This window comes from Sorex fumeus, unplaced genomic scaffold (genome assembly GCF_029834395.1).
Source record: "Sorex fumeus unplaced genomic scaffold, SorFum_2.1 ptg000169l, whole genome shotgun sequence".
Taxonomy (NCBI): Eukaryota; Metazoa; Chordata; class Mammalia; order Eulipotyphla; family Soricidae; genus Sorex; species Sorex fumeus.
The window spans coordinates 4,439,095-4,462,167 of NW_026606226.1; the positions used below are offsets into that span (position 1 = coordinate 4,439,095).

The 23,073-nt window shown below is 49.2% G+C and overlaps 1 protein-coding gene across 1 annotated transcript; it reads right to left on the reverse strand.

The window, feature by feature from the left end:
- Positions 1 to 5,037: 5,037 nt before the first annotated feature.
- On the reverse strand, positions 5,038 to 5,922 carry LOC130016839 (four and a half LIM domains protein 1-like). The gene has a single exon (XM_056107541.1). The coding sequence runs from the start codon at positions 5,920 to 5,922 to the stop codon at positions 5,038 to 5,040; it is 885 nt and encodes a 294-aa protein (XP_055963516.1).
- Between the last annotated feature and the right edge of the window lie 17,151 nt (positions 5,923 to 23,073).

The following is a 23,073-nucleotide window of genomic DNA, read 5'->3' on the forward strand; positions in this document are numbered from 1 at the left end:
GAGACTGTGTTTTCCTCTCTCTTTTGCTACGTGCAATGCCAGGGAGTTAACCGAGGGCTCTGCTGCTGTGCCACCTTCCGGATCTCCATACCACAGTGCTGGTAGCTTGAAGGTGATTCTTAGCTGTTTCTTAGAGTCTGGTCAACTTTGGGCAAACTGGTAAAATTCACTTTGCTGCTCTGAGGAGATAACTCAAAGGGCTGAGTTGGGGTGGGGTTGGGAGGTGCACATACTTTGTATGTCGAAGTCCCAGTTTGACCCACAGCACTGCAGGGTTCCCTGAGCACCCCCGGGATGTGACTCACTGAACAGACAAAAGCAAATTTGTTTTACCTGGATCACTTCCTGCACCGCCACCAGCACCCTGTCATTTGAAATCCTTATGAGCAGCAGTGGAATTCCCGTTCAGCTGAAGTATCCGCTGACACTGACACTTCCATGTCTTATGCTTGAGAATGCGTGACATCTTCCTGTCTTTAAAACTTGGGTTTTTTTCGGTAGCAAGGTGGCCACCACCTCAGAGCTTATTGGAAAGCCAGGTATGAGCTGGCAGTAATGGGCAACTGCAGTCTCATGGGAAGGGGGGTGGTACCAGCTTGTCCTTCACGCCCTACGGAGATCACGAGTTGCCCCCCACAAGCAGCTCTCCGGTACAGCCATAACACCAAACACACAAAAACCAATCTCGTAATTATCTGGCTCTTTGCAGAAATCCAAAATTATTACATGATTCTCATAACCAGCTATAGAAAACAAAGTATTTCACAATGCCCTTTCAGCAATTGATTGTTGGGGGTGGGGGAATACTAAGCAATAATGGTGAATCTTTTGTCGAAATAATGAATGTAATCAATGTAGAGAAGAGTTAAGTGGAAATCATCTGCCTCATAGGCATTGGGAGGGGTGGGAGGGGAGTATATGGGGGTTCTTGATGGTGAAAAATGAGTACGGTGAAGGTAGAGGTATTTGATCATTGTATGACCGAGACTTAAACCTGAATGCTTAGTAACTTTTCCCACAGTGATTCAATAAATAAATATAGGAAGAAAAATAAATAAATAAAACTGAAAAAAAAAACCTTGGGGGTTTTTAATCGCTGCATTGCTGCTCACCTTTCATGTGTTATGAGAGGGTGCTTCGGCATCAACCCTGGGAGGAAGGAGAGGAGCCCTGAAGCCACCACTCACAGACCCAAGCAAGCGAGGATAATCAGAAAGCACAGCCAAGATCAAAAAATCCAAAATTTCCTCTCAAAGCTCATAAACAAGGAGGGCAACTTGAAGAATCATTTCGTGCAAGCCTTCAAGAGCATAAAGCAGGAACCTGAGCAACAGTATAGCTGGTAGGTAGCATGCTTGCCTGGCACGCGGCCAACAAGATGTCGTTCAACCCCGACATCCCAATATGGTCCCCCAAAGCACCGCCAGGAAAAATTCCGGCGTGCAGAGTCAGGAGGATCCCCTGAGCAATGCTGGGTGTGTCCCCAAAACAAAAAGGAGCGTAAAGCAGAGGAGGGGGTATTGAGTGGAGTGGACACAGCAACACTGCGAACTGAAGGTGGGCATAGTCTTGGCTCTAAGGGCCGGGTTGGAGGGGAGGCTGTGGTGAGTCAGCCTTCTGAGAAACTGGAAAAATGATGCTTTGCAGGCTCTAAGGGTAGACAGATGATTTCTAATACCAATTAATTGAAGGTGAGACATGAGTACAACTGGGGTCGAGCTTGTGCCCAAGGAAAATTGCCCAAGCATGGACTTAGGGCAGAGGTTCTCAATCTGGAACTGGCATCAGATTACACCACAGGGCTGCTGAGTTCCAGGTCAGTGGATGTGGACCTGAGAACTTATATTTCTAATCCACTCCAGGCTGAGGCGAAGTTGCTAGTTGGTGACTCCTATTGAGAACTGACTTTGAATCGTCAAAAGGCTGCAAACACCTCTCTGTCTTCCCGACATGCTTTCTTCCTCACAGGCTGGGGTGCTTTTATTTTGTGAGAATATATCAGAATTAAAAACCAGAGTGGTGAACAAAGTGAAACAGAATGCCTTTCCCAACTCTGCGAAAGCTATTTCTTGTTTATGATTTAAAAAATGGAAGAAATGCAAAGTGTAAAAGAATGATGGGTAGAATTACATAAAAACATAAGACCATGAAATTATAAAACTCCCCAAGACTAAACCCAAAAAGAGATAAAATAAAAAAAAAACATTTGCTATAAATATGGCAGCATATTTAAAGTTTAATGTCTAAAATACAGTGAGTTGTTCAAATTAAGTTCCCAGTGGGGACAATGCCTGGGACAGACTTAGTTCTTATGCAGGAAAGCCAACATAAACCAACATTTGGAACACTAAAACTCAAAGGTAATTAAAGAAATTCAAATGAAAACAATTGGAAGGGGCCATTTAACACATATCAAAGAAACAAGTATAAAATTGAATGATAAAATTCAATACCAGTGAGACCATTGAGAAATGGTTATTGTTCAAAGTGTAAACCAGTTGCTGCCTTTTTTCAGTAAGAGCCAATAAAGATGATCCTACCAAAAAATGCATCCCATACAAGTAATTAATAAGAACAAACCTATAATTATCAGAATATTTAGAGCAGGATTTTTTTTTATAGTAAATTACCAGCAATGCTCGAGGAGGAAAACAGTAAGGCAGACGACATTATATTAGTCAAGTAGGTCTCTGTTAAGGCAAGAAAAACCATCGAGACTATACACAAAGAGGAAGTGCATCCAGCATTGAAATGTTTGAGAACGCCGGGTCTGGCCTTGAGTGACCTTGGGCAAAAGAGTCAAACTCCGTTATTGTTCTAACGGTACAGTTTCCTAAGCAGTTTGCAATGATCTGGACCATTATCAAAATTAAGGACAGTACCTTAGGTAAACTGTTTGCCTTGCATGCAGCTGATGGGTGGAGGGCTCCCCAACAGTGCCAGGAGTCATTTCTGAATAGTCTCAGGAATATCCCCTCAGCACAGCCAGCTGCGACCCAACCGCCCCCATCCTGTTAAGACAGTTCTGATTCACTGTAACTGTACACATTTACTTCCTATACATGTGTATAGTTATATACATATGCCTATTCGTTGAGTTCTGATTCTATTTCAATCCTTTCTACTCTATTTAAAAATGCTTGTCATAAGGTGGGGGAGACAATGGTACAAATGGTGTATATGCTTTGCATCCCTGAACCCCAGGGATGCCATATAATTCCCCGAGCACTGTTGCAGGAGTAACCTTGGGAAGTCCTGGATGTGTGGGTATGCCCTCCCCACAATCCCCCTACCAAAAAAATCAAGTGGATTTCAAATCCATTAATCTGTCTCATCCATCAGCAGTGACAAAAATCTCTATTCTGGTGCTTAGGGCATACTTCTGGCTCTGCATCACCATCACTCCTGGCAGTGCTTGAAGAACCATATGTGAAGCCAGGGATTGAACCCGACTATTGGGTAGCCAAGTTGAGCACCCGACATCCTGTTCTCTCCAGTCCTAGACATGCAAACTTTATACTCTCTTAGGTACAGAGCATATATCTCAAGAGGAACCTTAATTTTTATTTTAGCTCAAGTTTTTTTTTGATGTGCTGTTTTATTTCTCTACGTATGTACTGAAATGTTAGCTGAGAGTAGCCAGTGAAATGAGAAATGAGACTTTAAGCAGTTTGTGCCTACGGCTACCAGGCATGTTCCTACGATGGCCACTACAGGTCACTCTGGCACATTCCCTTATACCATAATAGAACAGCGCCAGCCGACTACAGCTGGGCGGTGATCCTGCAACTCAGGCAAATGAATGCGGAGGGGGGAATGCTGGCCTGCCCACAGCCCATGAGATGCAGCTGAGCTCTTGAACAATTCTGAGTCACCAGAGAAGGGGGCTGGAGGGCTGGCACATAGGAACAAGCAGACAGCTGCTCAGCTGCCGGGGGCCGAGCTCTCCAGGGACTGAAGCACAGCTCGGAGAGCCCTCAAGAATCTTAGGTCTGGAGCAACAGTACAGCGGGTAGGGCGTTTGCCTTGCACTCGGCCGACCCCGGTTCAATTCCCAGCATCCCATATCGTCCCCCGAGCACCACCAGGAGTAATTCCTTAGTGCAAAGCCAGGAGTAAACCCAGTGCATCACGGGGTGTGACCTAAAAAGCAAAAACAAACAAAAAAATCCAAAAACTTCTTAGGGTTACCTCTGTGGGTGGGTGTGCTTTCAAACTGCAGGAATATGCAAAGGGGCTAAAATATTTTCATGCAATTCTCCAACTCCCACAAATCATGCTGCTCTTAGGTGAAGCAAAATCAGACCGGATTCCCTGAGAGGAAAGGGGCAGGAGAAGCTAGCTGTGAGGCCGCCCGAGGTGCCATCCGCTGGGACACTGAAATGGGCTCTGCCTAATCCTTCCAAGTCAGCCGTGTGTTACCTTGCTTACACAGCTATGTGTCACCTCACACAGGCCGCTTGGGCACATGGAGCATTAGGATTGGGATGGAATCGGGGTCACACTGTGGGTGAATTTGTGCCAAGCAAGTGCCCAAGTTTATTTTCGGAGGTTGGTATCAGTCAGGGGAGGGGAATGGGTGAGCAGAGACAGAGAACAGAGGGGAGGCTGTGAGGAGAAAGGTAAGCCAAGTTGTGACCAAGTGGGGCGAGGGGCGAGGGGAGCTGCCTCCGCAATCCTGCACGTCCTGCCAACTCAGAAGGTCCCTGTGCGAGGCTTCCTGTTTTATTGCCTACACTGTATCCAGTGCCCACTTCTCTGCTCTGTGAGAAACAGACAGAAGTGCCAATCTAGCAAAGTGCTGGTTAGGAATGGCAGCTAGGAAGAAAGGAACTCGCCTTTCAACACGGTGGCCATGTGCCTCTCTGCGTCCACCAACACAATGGATCTCTGTGCGCCTAACCGACTGCTTGAGTGAGCATTGCTGGAACCTGGGAAGAAAAGACGGCAGGGGGTGGGGGTGGGAGTACAAGGTAGAGGGCGAGAACACAAAGAATAAGACTTCGTTTCCATGTGACAGGACAGGAGACCACCACTTTACAGCTTTTTTGCACAGTCAGGACAGTAAATCTGCTTCTCGTAGAACACGAAATGCTTGTTGGCCAAGTTCGAGGAGCACATCTTGCACTGGAAGCAGTAGTCGTGCCAGGATTCTCCTTCATAGGTCACCACGCTGGAACCTTTGCCAAAGCCTGTGATGGGGTTCTTGCATTGGGCGCACTTGGTGGCCACAACGTTCTTGTAGCAATCCACGCAGTAATAGCGGTCCTCCACGGTGGTGAAGCGCTCCCCGGCCAGCTGCTTCAAGCAGTGGGCACACACGAAGCATTCTGAATGCCAGGGCTGGTCCTGGTAGGTGACTCCTCCATTCGTGATGATCTGCCCACACTTGGTGCAGTGCTTGGCAAACTTGGCCTCGTGGCACGGCACGCAGTAATACTCATCCCCTCTGGGGAAGAAGCTGCCAATGCCAATGACTTGCTGGCAGTTGCTGCAGATGAAGCAGTCTTTGTGCCACACGATGCCATTGTACTCCACGCTCTCTTCTCCTGCCTTGATCAGCTTGAGGCAGCCCCTGCATAAGGTGTTGTTGTCCAGCAGGGAGCACTTGTTGCAGTAGATCTTGTTGTCCTTGACTGCGAAAGTGTCCTCGCTCACGGGCTGGGCACACAGGGAGCAGCGGAAGCAGGTGTCGTGCCAGAAGTGGTTGTTGTACTGCACCTCCTTGGACTCCACGCAGATGGGTTTGTGACACTCCTCACAAATGTTGGCGCCAAACTTGTCAAAGCAATCCACACAGCAGTTCTGTCCGTCCTTCTGCACATACTTCTTCCCCTGCAGGGATTCCTGGCAGTAGATGCACTTGTATTTACTGGCCTCCAGGGCCACCTTGCCTTGAGGGTCTTGGGGCTTCTGGGACATTTTCCCCAGGGGCTTAGTGGCCTCCCTGAGCAGCACCTCTATCTGAGGAGGATGGGGACCCAGAGGGATTCATGGCTGAGAGCAAAAGTGTGGTTTTGGGTGGAAAGAGCTATTCAGTGCGTGAGGACAAGCACCGCTAGGGGAAAAACTCAGTGGCCGAGCCCAAGTCCAGGCCCCAGTATGACCTCGTGTGTGGCAAACTTGGAGGTCACTGTCACAAGATGGGAGTTGTTCCTGGATTGTCTCAAACAGCTACCACGAAAGCAGCCCTGGGAAGCAGCGCGTTCACCATTCCAGGCAGTAAGAGTGAGAACAGAAGGAAAAGAACATATATGAGTCCAGCAAGCAGGTCCTGGGGGGTGCCCGCAGCAACCAACTGTTATGCAGCGAATGGGGTGTACTCGACAATGTCAGGGTATGGTCGACAGCAATATCCCGTGGGCTCGTGGCTGAGGGTGCTGGCTTTGGGCACTGCAGCTGCCACACGGATGCCCAAGGCTCAGGGGCCAACGGAGCCCCGGCAGGCTGGCCGGGGGTAGTAGGGCCCCAAACCAAGTTGTAATGTTTTTCTTACGCCACTGGATAGGGTATAGGAGTAGCTTGTTTCTCAGAAGATGTTAATGGTTATCCTGAACCTCACTTAAGTGACTCCTCCTCTCCCATAGCTAAAAGCTTAGAAGCCAATGACTCTGTCGATAAACTCCCACCAGCCAGCTCACCTGAGTCTATTGGTCTTGCCCTGCCATGACAAATGCTGGTGTCTTGGGCTTTAGCTGTGGAGTCAGTGGCTCATCCTGTTTCTGATGCTGGCAAAGGCCGTGGTGCTCTGCCAAGGCACGAGCGAGCTGGCCGTGCTGGCTGTTTGTATGACTCCCTTCTATGACTCAATAACTTCCCTGCTGAGAGGTGAGTGGGGGGAGGGGGATCACCAGCAGAGTGCTTACCCTGCACCTGGAAGGCCCCTGGCATCAGTACAGAACAAAAACGGTGGATCTCTATTTAAGTATACTCCAGAATCCCCTCAGTACTAAGATGTAAGACTAATCACTAGAGACTTAGTGATTCAGTGGTGTGGTGGGCGCTTAGAGATGGCATTTTCACAGGGCTAGAGCACTAGCACAGCAGACAGGGCTTTTGCCTTGCACACAGCCGACCTGGGTTTGATTCCCAACATCCCATATGGTCCCCTGAGCACCACCAGGAGTAATTCCTCAGTGCAAAGTCAGGAGTAACCCCTGTGCAGGGCCGGGTGTGACCCAAAAAGGAAAAAAAAAAACAAAACAAAAAAACAAAAAACAAAACTACATTTTTAGCGTCCCAGATAGTGTTTGGCCCATATCTGGAGAAACCTCCTGTGAGTTCTACTGTGGTAAAAGTGGAGGGTTGGAAGGGTTGGGTGGCATTTGATTCCAGGCCACTGCCTTTGCCAAGCTTGGCCACCACACCTTCAGCTTTGCTACCATACATTATAGGGAAACCACCCTACCCTCCACCTTCTTCAGCTCTGCTCCGGTGTGGTATGTCTATACATAAAATTAAACAAAAGAATAAAGAATTTTGTACATTGTTTCCACCACGAGAGAAACAAACTGGCTGAAGACTAGACAAGATTTTAAAATAAATAAATAAATAAATAAATAAGCAGGGGCTGGGCACATGTTTTGTTCACAGGAAACCGGGTTTGTTCTCTGGCACCTTATAAGCCACCAAGCACCCTGGGGGAATAGCCCCAGGTCAAGCGCTGAGCTGGGTGTGATCCCTAAGCACTACCAGGATATGATTCCAAAACAAAACAAAAACAACGATGCAGATCTATTATGGTGAAATTTTACATTTCTTTCAGAAATAAGCTATCGAGGGCCAGAGCAATAGTGCAGTGCATAGGATGTTTATCTGTACACGGCTGAGTCAGGTTCAACCCCCAGCACCACACCAGTCCCTCAAGCCCCACCAGGAGTGATTCCTGAGCACAGGGCCAGCAGTAAGCAATGAGCACTGCTGGTGTGCCCCCCCCCAATAAAACATAAATAAATTATCTATTGAAATATTAACTTTGAAGGAAATGGTGAGTAGTAAGGAGGTGAGAACTAAGACCGGACCTGAATCCTGATGTGCTCATTATGATGTCACTGGTCTCACTATTAGCCATGGCAGGAAAGTCCTGGGCTACGGCATATGTGGGTGGCTACTGACTTGGAGTGAAGAAAGGAAGCAGGATCTGCCACCCAGGGAAAGGCAGAGTCAAGGCGTCTGTCGAGCTTGTGGTATCCTTCATTGGGAGACCAAAGTCCCAGGATACTCTGGCATTCAGAGCATGCTGGACAGACACAGGTTTTTGCAGGAAGAGAGGTGTTCTCATCAGGAAGGCGAGGAAGAGCACCTGCTCTCTCACCAACTCCTTCTCCCACCTGGAAACGTCAACCCCCAGGTGAGCAGAGCCAGCCACCACTACGGCTGCCACTGCCACTCACATCCCAGCAGATGTGACTGTGGTGTCTGGGGTGGGAGCGTGTCTTTGGGAACTTACAGCTGGGCCTGGCCAGGGGAGCCATACTTTGTACTTCCTTAGTTGGGACTGTTTCACCTCTCAGTCGTGACCAGTTTAACCTCTCAAATCCCTCCACTGTTTATGTCACGTCTACGAAACAGTGAGGCCTAGGTACATAATTCCACTTCCTTCTCTTCTCTCTCTGACCTCCCCAACACTTAAACCTAGGTTCCTTCTCAAAAAGAAATTTGCACACAAAGAGTAGCCCAATGGGAAAGAGTACCAGCCTTAGGAACATGGGCAGCATAAGAACCCCATATTTTAGTCCAGAACCCCAGTAAAAACTGAATAAGGAATGATGAGCTTGAATGAAAGAGTGTGTGTGTGTGTGTGTGTGTGTGTGTGTGTGTGTGTGTGTGTGTAGTGTTGTGTGTGTGGGGAGAGAGTTCTCTCTAATCTCACAGCCAAATATGAGAGCTTCTAGGTGGAGGAGAACAACTCAGAGGCATTCACCATCTCCACTGCAGTGCCCAGAAGGTATCTGAGGGAGTTGGGGCAGAACCTACCTGGTCTGCTAATATGAAACAAAGGGAGAGGACGAAGGCATACGGGGGCGGGGAGGGGGAGGGCATAGTCAGGTTTGTGTGCTGAGCTTCAGCCTGAAAAGGATAGCATAAGGCCCATGAAATCAAGGGATCTTCCCCAGTCCGTGATAGGACAGACACATATGCTCCATATTACCATGTGTGCTACTGTAGGGGCCGAGAATGATGCTTTAAATTTCCCAAGAGCCTCTGGCAGAACAAGGTTTCTCACCAGCTCTAAGGAACTCTATTAATGGGGGGATGGTGAACACCGACACCCCTGGACTGCCAATCAACCCAACCTTCGTTCCTCTTTCCTCTGGGAGCAGCTGGCAAAGAGGAACAGAGTCAGGCAACTGGGAGTCAAATCCCTGGTTTTAAAGGGATTAAAATACGAGGCAAAGAATAGAGTCTTTCCCCATTTCTTCCACACAGGGGCTATGACCTCATCTGACACGAAGAAAGGAAAGCACAGAAAAAGGAAACCATGTAGTTGTCATCACAAAGCAGGGAGGACGTTGGAGTTACAGAGGCTGGCATGGAGATCTGCCTGTTCTGGAAAACTTCTTCCCACAATGTGACTCCAGCTGCTGCCCCTGACTCCCACAAGTGTCCTGGAGGGGCGCCGTGAGGCAGTGAGAGGCAGAGGCTTGCTCTGGCCTCTCACAGGGAGAACCAGAGGCCAACTAAGGCTGACTTGGAGTTTCTATTTCCTTTCTTTGGGGTCTCATCCCTGTCCTGACTGGGTGCACCTGTCTTCCCTCTCCAAGACCAGAGAAGCAGAAGATACTTGTCTCTTAAAAAATAGGCCCCCGTGGAGTCCTTTCCTGGGGCTCCCTATCAAAGTACCCCATTTCCGCGCAGGGGACCTTCCCTCCCTCACATAGCTCCTGTGTTTAAAATGAAGCTGACTCCCCACTGGAATCTCGGGAAGAGCAGTGACTGGTTTCTGGCAATCTGTGGCCCCCACCTCTCCCCTAATGAGGCTGGAGGCAATCTCTGAGGCCCTCCTGTCCCCTAATGAGGCTGGGACCTAATCAAGGGCAATTAAAGGCAAAAACATTTCTGGAGGATGCTGGGGTGGGAGTGGGTGAAAACATTTCACATTTTCCTTTCCCCCCATTTTATGATCAGGGTGGCGTCTATTTAAGACTGTTGATGCTTCTGTCGTACAAAGTCAGCCGCACCCCCCTCCATCACCCCAAAGCGCCAGCAAGCCCCCCACCATGGGCCCTCAGTCATTTCTTGTTTGAGACTACCTGGAGGACAAGCTCTTTCTTTTTCTCTTTGGATTCTGAATTTCTTTTGAATAGGAAGAAGACCTTTTGAATAGGAAGAAGACAGGACTTCTCAGCAAAGCTATGCAGAGCCATCTTGTGGTCAGGCAGGGACATACCTATGATCAGAAAGAAAATTGGGGGTTCAGCTTCAGCACTTGAGTGAAGGCCCTGACGGGGGTCTGCTCTTTTGAGGCTTTTCAGGTATGTGAATCAATAAATGTCCTTCGATGTTTCTGCCGATCGTTGTGCTTTCCAGAAGTGAGCACCTTTTAGTTGTGTGGACTCTTAACAGAGCTGTAGCACTGTCCTCCCATTGTTCATCGATTTGCTCGAGTGGACCCAGTAACGTCTCCATTGTGAGACTTCTTGTTACTATGTTTGGCATATCGAATATACCACGGGGAGCTTGCCAGGCTTTGCTGTGCGGGCGAGATACTCTTGGTAGCTTGCCGGGCTCTCTGAGAGGGGCAGAGGAATCGAACTCGGGTTGGCTGGGTCGGCCGCGTGCAAGGCAAACACCCTACCTGCTGTGCTATTGCTCCAACTCTTAACAGAGAAGAGTATTAAGTTACGGAGATTTTTTTTTTTGCTTCTAACCCTGCTTGAGTTTTCCAAGGATAAGTTAGCTGCCTGAGCTGGAAGTCAGATCTTCTTGGATCAATCATATTAGAAGGAAAAGATAACCAAGTTTAAGCCAAAACAAATAACTTTTAGTAACGTTTTTCCAGTGTGATAAGCATCCACATGAAACAAGGGGCTGGTAATCGAAATCCAAGTACCATTTCTATGATTAGGACAGCGGCCGTGCCATTTATCAGGAAAGGGCCCCTCCCCTATGCGGGCGGCGCTGTTGTATGTCTCGGGAAAATTCCATTTTAACCTCTGAACAATGGGAGTAGGGGAGGGAGAAGCATCCAGTTACCCTCCTAGTGTGACCAGTGGAGCCGAAGATACACAGTTTCTTCAGGAACAGGGATCATTGCAAAAAGACATGAAGCTATAACCCATCACCTCTTGTGTCGTAGAAAAACCCATTTGCTGAATTTCTGACTTTATAGACAAAGAAGAAACTCTTTGCAGCAACTTCCAGCTTTTTTTTTTATTTATTTATTTGCTTTTTGGATCACATCCAGCAGTGCTCAGGGGTAACTGGTCCTGGCTCTGCACTCAGGAATTAAATCCGGGTGGTGCATGGGGAGGGGGGATTATATGGGATATCAGGGATCGAACCCGGGCCAGCCACGTGTACTACCCACTGTTCTATGGCTCCAGCCCCACAACCTCCAACTTCTGAGACCAATGAGGCTGACTCTTCTGCCGTGTGTCATGGAAGCCAGCACAAGCCCATCAGTATGGGGGAAGAGGCGGGACAGACATCCCAGGGAGACTCTGTAAAGGTCTGAGGCCTCTCCCCTCATCAGCAGTGATTTTTCTTCCTCTAATGAAACCCAGATGCTTCTGATGGAAAAAAGAACGGCTGACGTTCAAGTCATTTGCTAATTCTGCCTAGAGGTATAGGGGAAGGGGGAAGGAAAAAGCTGTACCCACATCATTAATTTTAAATATCCTATTTTGTTTTATTTTCAGAATGAAATGGTATGGAACAGTGTAATGAGCAATAGAAATATGGAACCAAGAAGCAATTATATCTTCAAAGGAGCAAAATGAGAGCAAATAAAAGGGCCTGTGCAAGCTAGCACAGCGACAGGCCGGTCGGGTGCCACTGGCTGAGCCCACACACGGGCCTCTCGGTTATGTCTGTGAGCTGTGTCTCACAGCCTTCATACTCTAGCTCTGCACATTCATTTCCAGGTGAATTTTCAATAATGATATTAATAAAAAGCTTTCTCAGGGACCTGGCCTCACAGCTCAAATTCAATTTCACCAATACTGAGTCCCTCCAGTATCCAGCCGCGGTGCTGGGCACCAGAGGAAGAAGATAAGACACAACGGACAAACCCTCCCTCAAAGTGCTTATTGTCTAGTTAAGACATAACGGTACACAGACAGCCACAACTTCACCTGGGCCGGTGATGGGGCACATTTCATGGTCTGAAAAGATTGGGGAAGGCATTAAAGACACAGGAGCATGAACAGAAGTAGAAGCAGAAGCAATGCTGAGTGAGCAGAAAAAAGTGAGTCTGGGTGCAGTGGGGCGTGGCAGCCGGGTAAGAAGAGCACCCAGGAGCACTGCAGGACGAGCCGGAAGTCAGACAAGGAGGACTCCAGATCCCACCCGCCAAAGCCTGGACCCCCAACTTCAGGTGTCCACTGTGCCCTGGGACGAAGATAGATGCCAAGTGAATTTTGGTAACTGTTTGGAGTGATAAGAAGTAGCGGTTCTTGTTATAAGAGCAGGAGCCGGACCATCCAGAACAGTGTTTTAGAACAAGGCCTGGAGGATCACTCCACGGTTGGAAAGTTGCCCTGTGTGCTGGGAGATAAGGCGGTTGAGATAGAGAAGGGGCCACTAAGTCAATGATGGTTGGAAGGATCACTTGGGATGGGAGATGTGTGCTGAAAAACTGAGGACTGAACATGACGGTCTCTCAGTATCTGTATTGCAAACCATAATGCCCAAAATGAGAAAGAGAGAGGTGGGGGGAGAGAAAGAGAGAGAGAGAGAGAGAAAGAGAGAGAGAGAAAGAGAGAGAGAGAAAGAGAGAGAAAGAGAGAGAGAGAAAGAGAGAGAGAAAGAGAGAGAGAGAAAGAGAGAGAGAGAAAGAGAGAGAGAGAAAGAGAGAGAGAGAAAGAAGAGAGAGAGAGAGAGAGAGAGAGAGAGAGAAGAGAGAGAGAGAAAGAGAGAGAGAGAAAGAGAGAGAGAAAGAGAGAGAGAGAAAGAGAGAGAGAGAAAGAGAGAGAAAGAGAGAGAGAGAGAAAGAGAGAGAGAAAGAGAGAGAGAGAAAGAGAGAGAGAAAGAGAGAGAGAGAGAAAGAGAGATAGAGAACGAGAGAAAGAGAGAAAGAGAGAAAGAGAGAAAGAGAGAGAGAGAGAAAGAGAGAGAGAGAGAGGAAAGTGCCTGCCTGTCATGAGGCCAGGTGGGGGGGGTGGGGAGGTGGCGGGAGGGATACTGGGGACATTGGTGGTGGAACAGGGACACTGGTGGAGAGATGGGTGTTCAATCATTGTATGACTGAAACTCAATCATGAAAGCTCTGTAACTATTTAATGGTGATTTAATTTAAAAAACTGCTCTAGAAAAATGGATATGCTCTAGACAAATACTCTAGACAGTGGATATGGTCTCTGTAATGAATCAAAAATGCTTAGATCCTTATGCAAAGACCTGGTTCAGAATTGCCAATCTCAGTGCTAGAGCGATAGTACAGTGGGCGGGGCACTTGCCTTTATGCGTGGCTGACCCAGATTCAGTCCCCCACATCCCATATGGTCCCCTGGGTACTGCCAAGAGTAATTCCTGAGTGCAGAGCCAGGAGTAACTACTGAGCATCACCAGGTGTGGCCCCCAAACCAAAAGCAAACCAGAGTTGCTGATCTCAGAAGACCCGCAAGAAACATCTAGAGAAAAAACCCAGGCCACCAGGGATCAGGGGACCTCAGTTACATCCACTTGCTCCCTGTGACCAGATCCACAATCCCAAGTTCCTTAGCCCTTTAGATGTCAGCTTTAACCTAGATTAAAAAAAAAAAACTGGCAAGAGAGACCTAAATGGAAGAGTTGTCTATGGGGCAGTACCAGCCGTGACCACCCTAAGATGTGTCCCTTACCCTCCTCAGCACATATGCAGGAGTGGACAATGACTGTGATGGTCAGGAACTCCAGAAACAGATGTGGCTGTTCCCAAGGTGAAAGCACCAGGCATTGTGGGTGCTGGAGGGAGTGGGCACTGCAGAGAACAGCCAACCCTCTTGTCTCCACCCAGAGGGCAGAGAAAACTGTCAACCTCCCTCTGGCAGCAGAACTGGTGCCCTGGCGGCCATCCCCCTCCTGTCGGCCTAGGCCTTTAGGCTTGGACATTACTCTCAATGAAGACATTTCTGCCTCCTCCTGGGCCCCACTGTCCAAGATTGCACCCCAGGGCCCCTGTCACCGCTGTGAGGTCTCCACTCTGAAGGTGAATGGAAAATACTGAGTCGAGATTGGAGGTTCCGTTCTGTGTCCCAGTCACCAGTCACCTGGGTTGTCATGGGGGAGGGGAGAGGAGCTGTGACTCTCAGTCTCCTGTATGAGGGAGGAAGGGCCTCAGCCTCCAGTGCCCCTGCCTCTGAGGTGAGACTTCATTAATGCCCGTTTGTCGAGCTATTTCCTCAAGGGTTAGTGGCCCAGGCACGGCTGGCCTGGTAACAGGAGGTCACTGGCCAGCGAGAGTTCTGGCCTGAGCCCCGGCCACTGGGGGTACTGCTGAGGTGTCTGCCATTCTGGGGTACTGCTCAGGCTCCAGAGAAGGGGGCGGCTGAGGCCCACATCAGCGCTCCTAATAAAGGGACTGGATTGCCGCCTGAGATGTCCTTGTACCCCTCAGCCATGCTGCTGGTCCCAGCCTTGCCACGCCAGGGCGGTTGAGTCTCTGCTGAGGCCTGAGATGGTGTTCGCTGCTGGTTCAGCAAACAGGTCCCCACTAGATGGTTTACTCACAACTAAGCACCGGCATTTCTGCTTCACCATGAGCAGCCAGCAGAGACCCCTACCACTGGCCTTCTCGCGCCCTTGCTGCAGTACCTCTTTTTATTTTTTATTTTTTAATTTTTATTAGTGAAATACCATGAGGTACAGTTGTAGACTTACAAATCTTTGTGCTTGGGTTTCGGTTATACAATGACGCTGCAGTATCTCTTTGGGTCACTGCTCTGTATCAGCAAGTGCCAGTGCCAGGGCTGGCAGCTGTAGGCTCACAGTTGCCCCCTGCTGGGGAAAGTTGCTCTTAGCAGCTAAGGAGTCAGCACGTTGGGACTGGGAGGCCACAGCCAGTGGCTGACCCACACAAGACTCTTAGGCTGGTCCTCTGGCCACATAGGGGCCATGTGTCCATGCAGTTTGTGCTCCAGTGCCCTCCCTGCCACTATGGTGGGTACTGTGGCACGAGACTTTACCTGTGACATTTACAAGGCTCATTCTTGCTTAGCCACTTCCTCCTTCCAAGCCAGTTTTCACAGGACAGTGTTTCCTCCATGAACCGTCTGTTCCCAAGCCCCTGCCTGGGGTTTTGCTTCTCGAGAACCTGAACTACTCTGGCCACAAAGGGTCAACTGTGGAGGCTGAGCTCTCCATGATATGCCTGGTTCAAACTCGAGTTCTGATCATTAGCACATCTTAAGTTCTCAGTAATGATGGTTGTAATTCAGAGTTCCGATTAGGAGCAGATGGTTCATAAAGCTTCACTCTGACCTAGTCCAAACTCCAAAAATTTGCAGGTAAAGGCCATCAAAATGCAAAATACCATTACACTGGGATAAGGCCTCTCATCGCCCAGCTCTGTGAAAAAGGGGACAGGGATGGGGAGATGGATCAACGGGCTAAGCACAGACTTTGCTTGCACAAGACCCGGGGTTCAATCTCCAGCTACACATGGTTCCTCTGAGCATCGCCAGGTGTGACTACTGAGTACAGAGCCGGGGGTAGTTCCTAGGGTAATTCCACACCAGGTGTGGACCCCCACAAGAAAACCATAAACCAAACCAAAGTAGAAGAGTGGGACCAACAATTCATGCTCGCTGCTGTTGGAGGACACAGCTAGAACAAGTCCTCCTCATAAAGTCTAACCTCAGGCCTTTGGGGACATGGGGTCATAACTGTCAGAGTTCCAGGCTCTAAACACACTGTCTCCTCATCACCATCTTCCACACACCCTCCCCTGCCAAAGGAAGATGCTTCTTCATGTGTGAGTCAGAAACAGGCCAGCCACGTTGGCAAGGACAAATCCCATTTCTGATTGCAGAAACCTACAAGAACAGACACTGAACTGAAATGGCAAGGGCTTGAGACAGCCTGGAACCATCACTAAACTACCTGCCCTGGGCCACTAAGTGACCAAGCATGGCAGGACAGACTCGGAGCTGGGCCTTCCAGGGGGAGCAGGAACGACTCCAGTCACATCCCCTGCAAAGCCAAGCAGAGCACCCCCAATCCCAATCCCGCCAATGCAACACGCCTTTTCAATTCTTGCTCCTAGGCAGAAGTATAATCCATGAATTAAAGATAATTAGTGTCCTTCTCTAACATGCAACTGTAATTATAGACATTTAAGTGCTCTGAGTGCATTGTTGAAGAATCAATTGTCTCACAGTTCATGAAGGGCCGGAGGGTGCTCCCACCCCACCCCACCCTGGTGGTGAGACAATCACTGGCAGAGTGTGGGTCTGAAGGAGACCTGGGTTTGTCTGGGTGTGGGGATGTGAGGGGAAGAGTACAGAATCCAACTTCCCACAGGATGGAAAGTGTCACCAGCATCCAGAGTCGGTGAGCTGGAGGACGGGGTACCCCAAGTGGCTTGGTTCTTTCTTTATCATTAGATTTACAGGCACCTGTCATATGCTGGCACCAGGTAGCAGGGACACTGGTGCTAATCCGTAATTTGTGGGCTCCTCTCAATGCTTCTGGTCTACTTGGTGAGGATGGGTGGTAAGTCAGGCCGAAGAACTCAGTATGAAAAGTTTGATACATGAAAAGGAATGAAAGCCTGGCCTGCAGATGCAAACACAGACACTTCTTCTAACCTCCCAGGTACGTCCAGAGAAAGAAATGCAATGCTGCTGTGGGATGCTGAGTTTCCAGTGGGACTGAGAGAACAACCTATCCACCCAGCCCCTGGCCCTGACCCTTGTCCATCTGGCCCTCAGACCGTGCTCCACAGCTATCTGCTACATGACAGGAGGACAAGTCGCCTTTGGACTTGGGTTTCGGTGCAGATGGTGCATGACTTGCCATGTTATGGCTCAACTTTTCAGCTTCGTGATGGCACAAGAACAGAACTTTCTGTAGGATTAAGAGTCCAGATTTCCCTTGTGACCTTCTCTCTGGCTAGTCATGCTTAGCACCATCTGTTCCACACTCCAATGCCATTCGATAGAGATAGAGACAGGGCACGCCCTGAGGGTAACCAGCCCTTCTCTTTTTCACTTTCAGCAGTCGGTCAACTGCACACTGGAGTCAATACTTCACTATAAAACAGTCTTCATGCTCAAACGACGGTGCTCAACTATAGGCAGAGCAAGGTCAAGGCTGGCAAGCTTCAGCTGTGATCCTCTGTGTCTCCCATGCAGTATTTTTTTTCTTTTTGGGTCACACCCGGCGATGCACAGGGGTTACTCCTGGCTTTGCACTCAGGAATCACTCCTGGCAGTGCTCAGGGGACCATATGGGATGCTGGGAATCAAACCTGGGTTGGCAGCGTGCAAGGCAAACGCCCTACCCGCTATGCTATCACTCCAGCTCTCCCATGCAGTTTTGATCTCAATTTCAGCATACAATAAGCATATTGGATATAACCTGTCCTGAGCTGAAGAAGACCCGCAGCTCACAAATGCACCTCCAGGTCTTCCCACCTGGTCCCCATTACCCTAGCCCATGATCTCCCAGAAAGCTCTCATACTGCCTTTCCGAGCCAGCTCAGAATCTGCTCTGAGCAGCCTCTCTCCATCCTGACACGACTCCTACTCTGGAGCTTTTAGACTCTTCTGTTTGTGCTGATTCCTGTTCCTCACGACGGCTACATTCTATCTACTAAGCCTTCCCAAACTCTGAATCAGCCAATGCTGAACTAGAGCCAAGGGTGCAGGGAAGGGAGGGAAATGAGACATGCCTGGTTAGGGGTCATGTGACGCAGAAAAGTATCAGCCTATCAGCCTACACTCGGCGAGAGATGACTCACAGGTAAGAACTCAGTGCCAGTGGGAAGCCAGCGACAGGGTCACCAAGAGGAATACAAGCCACTGCCTGCACCCCCAGTTCCCTGAAACATAGGAGGAATTATAGGTTGCAAGAAGGATGGGAGGGTTCAGACAAATCTAGCAGAATCTAGAATAATGAGATTAGTCAAGTGGTATGTGTTAGAATCCCATTTGATCTGTCTGGGGACCATAGCTGGTGGTGCTGGGGTGTGAGGGGGCGGGGGCTTTCCCTCCGAGTGGCATATGGCATCATGTCAAGGAGGCAGGGATTGAATACAGGGTTCCTATATGCAACGTATGTGGCACCTAACCTTTGAGCAATCTCCCCTGCCCGTGAATTCCCTTTAAACACGTGTTGTTGAAGCACAGCAGGTAAGGCACTTGCAGAAGACTCACCTGGTTTGGATCGTGACAAGGTCCTCGAGCCCCACCAGGAGTGGTCCCGAACTGCAGAGCCAAGAGTAAGCCCTGAGTACCACAGGATGTGGTCCCAAACAAAACAATGAAATAAAATAAAATGAACATGTGTTGTTCTCTAACTCTTCCTTCAATCATGATGTGTTGGACCTTGCTAGCACCCAATCCAACCTCTCATCTTAAGAGTGAACAATGAGGTACAGGAGAGGGATGTTCTCTGATTCTTTCCACTCATTTTGACTCTTAATTTTGACATCTGGACTCAGCTAAAAGTATGACTTCTGGTGGCTGGAGAGGTAGTAGCAGGCGGGGCACTTGCCTTGCACGCAGGCAACCGAGTTCAGTCCTCAGCACCAGATACGATTCCCTCACCCTGAAGACGCACCAGGAGTGATCCCTGTGCCCAGGGCCAAGAGGGCACCCCAAGCACTGCTAGATGTGGCCCAAAACAAACATAACCCCCCAAGAGATAATTCTGGAAAGACAAATGTCACACCAAATAACTAGAATTTCCATAGCATTTGTCAACTGGGGCGATAGCATAGCGGTAGGGCGTTTGCTTTGCACACAGCCAACATGGCCGACCCGAGTTCGATTCCTCCGCCCCTCTCGGAGAGCCCGGCAAGCTACCGAGAGTATCTAGCCCGCACGGCAGAACCTGGCAAGCTCCCCGTGACGTATTCAATATGCCAAACACAGTAACAACAAAGTCTCCAATGGAGACATTACTGGGCCCGCTCGAGCAAATCGATGATCAACGGGAGGGCCTAATTTGACAACTATTAGGAGGGTATTAGAAAGGTACACAAGTGACCCTTGAGGAGAAGGGAACCATAAATGAAGAGCTCAGTCTCCTATTTCTAGAAATTTCCTCCTCCCCTATCCTGCTGGGTAAGAATGTCAGTCTCTTGGGTGGTGGGCTTCAAAATGAGTTGTTCCTGTGCCTCTTGACTTTGCTGAAGAACAACTGCTGTTTCCAGCTCAAACACTTCTAAAAGCCTGTCAGGAAGACAAGACTGGTCTTTAACACTGAGGTCAGAAAAAAAAGTAATATTGGCTCATGACTTGGTGGATTTGGAAAGACAACCCCAGTGCCTTCTCTGGAGCTACTCAGCTTGCAGCTCGTAAAGCTCAGTAGTAGGGCTTAGTGGTAGAGCACCTGCCTCCCGTGCCTGAGGCCCTAGATTCAATCCTTGGCACCACAATGAAGTGTGTGAATACCGTCACCGGCAAGTAGGACTCCCAGCAAATAGCATAACTGAAGTGTCTGACCTCCGATTCATAACCAAATGTGAACAAAGAGGGAAAATACATAAATAAATAAAGTCCTAAAGTTGTGGGTTGGCCAACAACTATATAAAAGGTTTTCTTTTTAAATATTAAAAAAAAGAGGCTTTGGAAAAAGCACAAAAACTTTTCCCTTCTCTTTGAATAAACAGGAAATAGAAGGCAATGGCGAGTTAACTGCATAATCTATTATTTAACATTTCTCATGCTAATCTGTCCAAGAGCTTCTGTATGGTTTATTAAAATTTGCATTTTGTGTATGCACCAAAAAGGGAGCCGTTTTAATGTATGTATCTATAAAAATAATTATCTGTATATTTTGGTTAAAGAAAGGCATGCTGAATTCCCCTTTCCCTTTCCCTGGCAGCTGCATAAGTAGATGACACAAAAGGAAATACTGTGGGACGGCTTCTTGTTTTGAAAGATCTAAGTCAATTTAAATTCTGTGCTATGTAAATGGAAAGTTGGGAAAGGAAGGCTCCAACAAGAGGCACGCGCGCCCTCTGCTGGCTGACAGGAGGACTCACAAGCAAGCACCTTTACTCCATGCTGGGACAGGAGGATTCTCACAGGGAGTGACAGGAAGTTACCCTTTAGCTACCTTACCTACAGCTTCTGTTGTTGATCAAGGCTGACCTATGAATGAGAAGGTCCAATGACAAAAAGAGCCTGTCAAAGTAAGGGCTGGTTCCTGGGAACCAAAACACTCTTGTCAGGATCCTGGGTTCACGTGTTCCTTCCTGATCTCCCTCATAGCCGAACAGCTGCTGCCGCTGTGGTCCCTTGGCCCAATGCTGGGCACATGAATGGAGCACAGTGACTACTACAGAAAGGGCAAATGAAAGAATGACTTGAACGCAGAAGTCCAGGTGCTAATCTGCTTACTGACTTCGAACACGGGACAAAGCACGTTTCCCCAGGTGGGAGCTTCTCCAGGATGTGGTTAAGAGCTTTTGAGGAGCTCTTTAACATAAAGAGCATTTCAAGGCCATACTTACCCTGCTTATGAAGGGCTCTTAATGTACATCTCAACATGTGGTCCCTCAGCTGTCCCAGGAGGGGTTAATAATATCAAAGTCAGCCACTAACTAGGCATCACCTAACAGGTTACAAAGCATCTTCACAGTACCTCATTTGATCTCAACAGTCCTGAGAAATGATTATCTCCCTATGATACAGTCTAAGAAAGATGGAATGACATATTCATGTGGACAGAGTGATAAAACTGATAACATGAGCACACTCACATGCACACACACGCACATGCGCATACATGCGCGTGCACACACACGCACACGCACACACACACACACACCCTCTAAGTCACCATATGATGTGAAGGCAGCCCCAGTTTTCAAAATCACTCTAATTGTCCTAGCATGAATATCTCCTCGAATTCCTCTAGATAGCCAGATGATGGGAATTAGAAAGCTGGCCTCGCCAATCTGCCCACACCATCTTAACCCCCGCACTTTCTTCCCAGGACATCGTCCAGGCCAGCAGCCACGCCTCTGGCTTCCTGCATCAGAAAAACTACCACCTTTTCCAGCATGGGCTGGAAAACACCTGAGCTGGACCCGGGCCAAAGAGACCCACCGGTTAGTAGCAGAGCGACCCTGGACAAGCTCAGGAGCAGTCTGTCCGGGCTGCTTGATTTCAGGAAAAGCAAGGGACAGTCCAGCAGCAGCCTTGTGTTTGCTGAGGTTCTGGTTGGACTCAGACAATAAACCCAGATTGGGCCAGGTATCAGCGTGGGTCACCTTGGGTCTTGGCCCATGATGTTCCTTCTGCAGCTCCTTCTCCACTTCCTCGGGCAGCAAACATGCCCGGATTCAGCCTACAAGCCCCAGAACTTAAGGAAGGTCCGAACAACCGGAGGACATGGACACACCGACCACAGCAATCTGGCGAGGGCCGGGGAGATGGAGCTAGACCCAGTCCAGGGTCCCCCAGCACCACAGGTGAGCCCCTGGTGGCCTCCCCTAACCTCCACCAAAAGACCTGTAGTGTCAGAATTGGCCACTAGAAACAAAACATAAAATGCGTGCCAGGAGGGCTTTGAGGCTATTGAGCATTAGTGCCCAAAGGAGGACGGAGGTGGGGAGGTGGGGGTGAGGGGGGGAAGTGCCCAGAGCGGTGGCATATTCCTTTTTTTTTTTTTTTTTGCATTTTGGGTCACACCCAGCGATGCTCAGGGGCTACTCCTGGCTCTTCACTCAGGAATTACCCCTGGCGGTGCTCAGGGGACCATATGGGATGCTGGTATTCGAACCCGGGTCGGCCGCATGCAAGGCAAACGCCCTACCCGATCGCTCCAGCCCCTGGTGGCATATTTCTTGGGACCTTCCAAGATGGGCTGTTGGAGTGATGGGCGCCAGCAGCCCCCAGGGTAGGTGGAGGGGGAGGGGCCTCAAAGCTCTCCTGATCACCACCAGCTGGCCCGCACACAGTCCACATCGGGGGCCAAGGACGAAGACTGAAGTGACCCAGAATTCCACACACACACACACACCCGGACCCCTCTGGCAGAAAGGGGTTTGCCCCGCTATGCCAAAGGGGCAGCCTTGCCCCCAAACTTAAGGCCATGAGGCCCAGCGGTCACATAAGCCCCGAGGAAAGGTGCAGATTCTGACCCTGGTTGGCGCGGAAGGGCCACTCAGGTCTGTAGCAAGGTGCTCGGCGACGACGAGGTGGGCCCATGGCGGCTTCCGGTGGGCCCATGCCAACTTCCGGTGGGCCCATGGCGGCTTCCAGTGGGCTCATGGCAGCTTCCGGTCGGCCCATGGCGGCTTCCAGTGGGCTCATGGCAGCTTCCGGTCGGCCCATGGCGGCTTCCGGCAGCTCACTGTCCACGGTCGTAAATCTCATGCAGCCACCATTTCCCCTTATGTCTTGTCTGGTCGTAAAGACGGGTGTGCTCTACGGCTCTAGGACCGAGCCTTCCAGTGAGCGCACGTGAACTTGCGAAAGGCTAGGCAAGAGTTTCTAAGCCGGGTTCTGTGTGGTTCCTGAACACCACCAGGTGGAGGGCGGTGTTCAAACGTCCAAACAAAACCCAAAGCCATGCCCGCATGCGTACATATAGGTGGCACACAAACATCTCTGTCTACGCACATGCACACACACACACACATATATATATATGTATATATAATATAGCTTTATTAAAATGAAAGAACATCCTAATATATCAATATATCAAGTGTTACTATCTGGGATTTTGTTTTTCAGTTTATTCTCTATTATT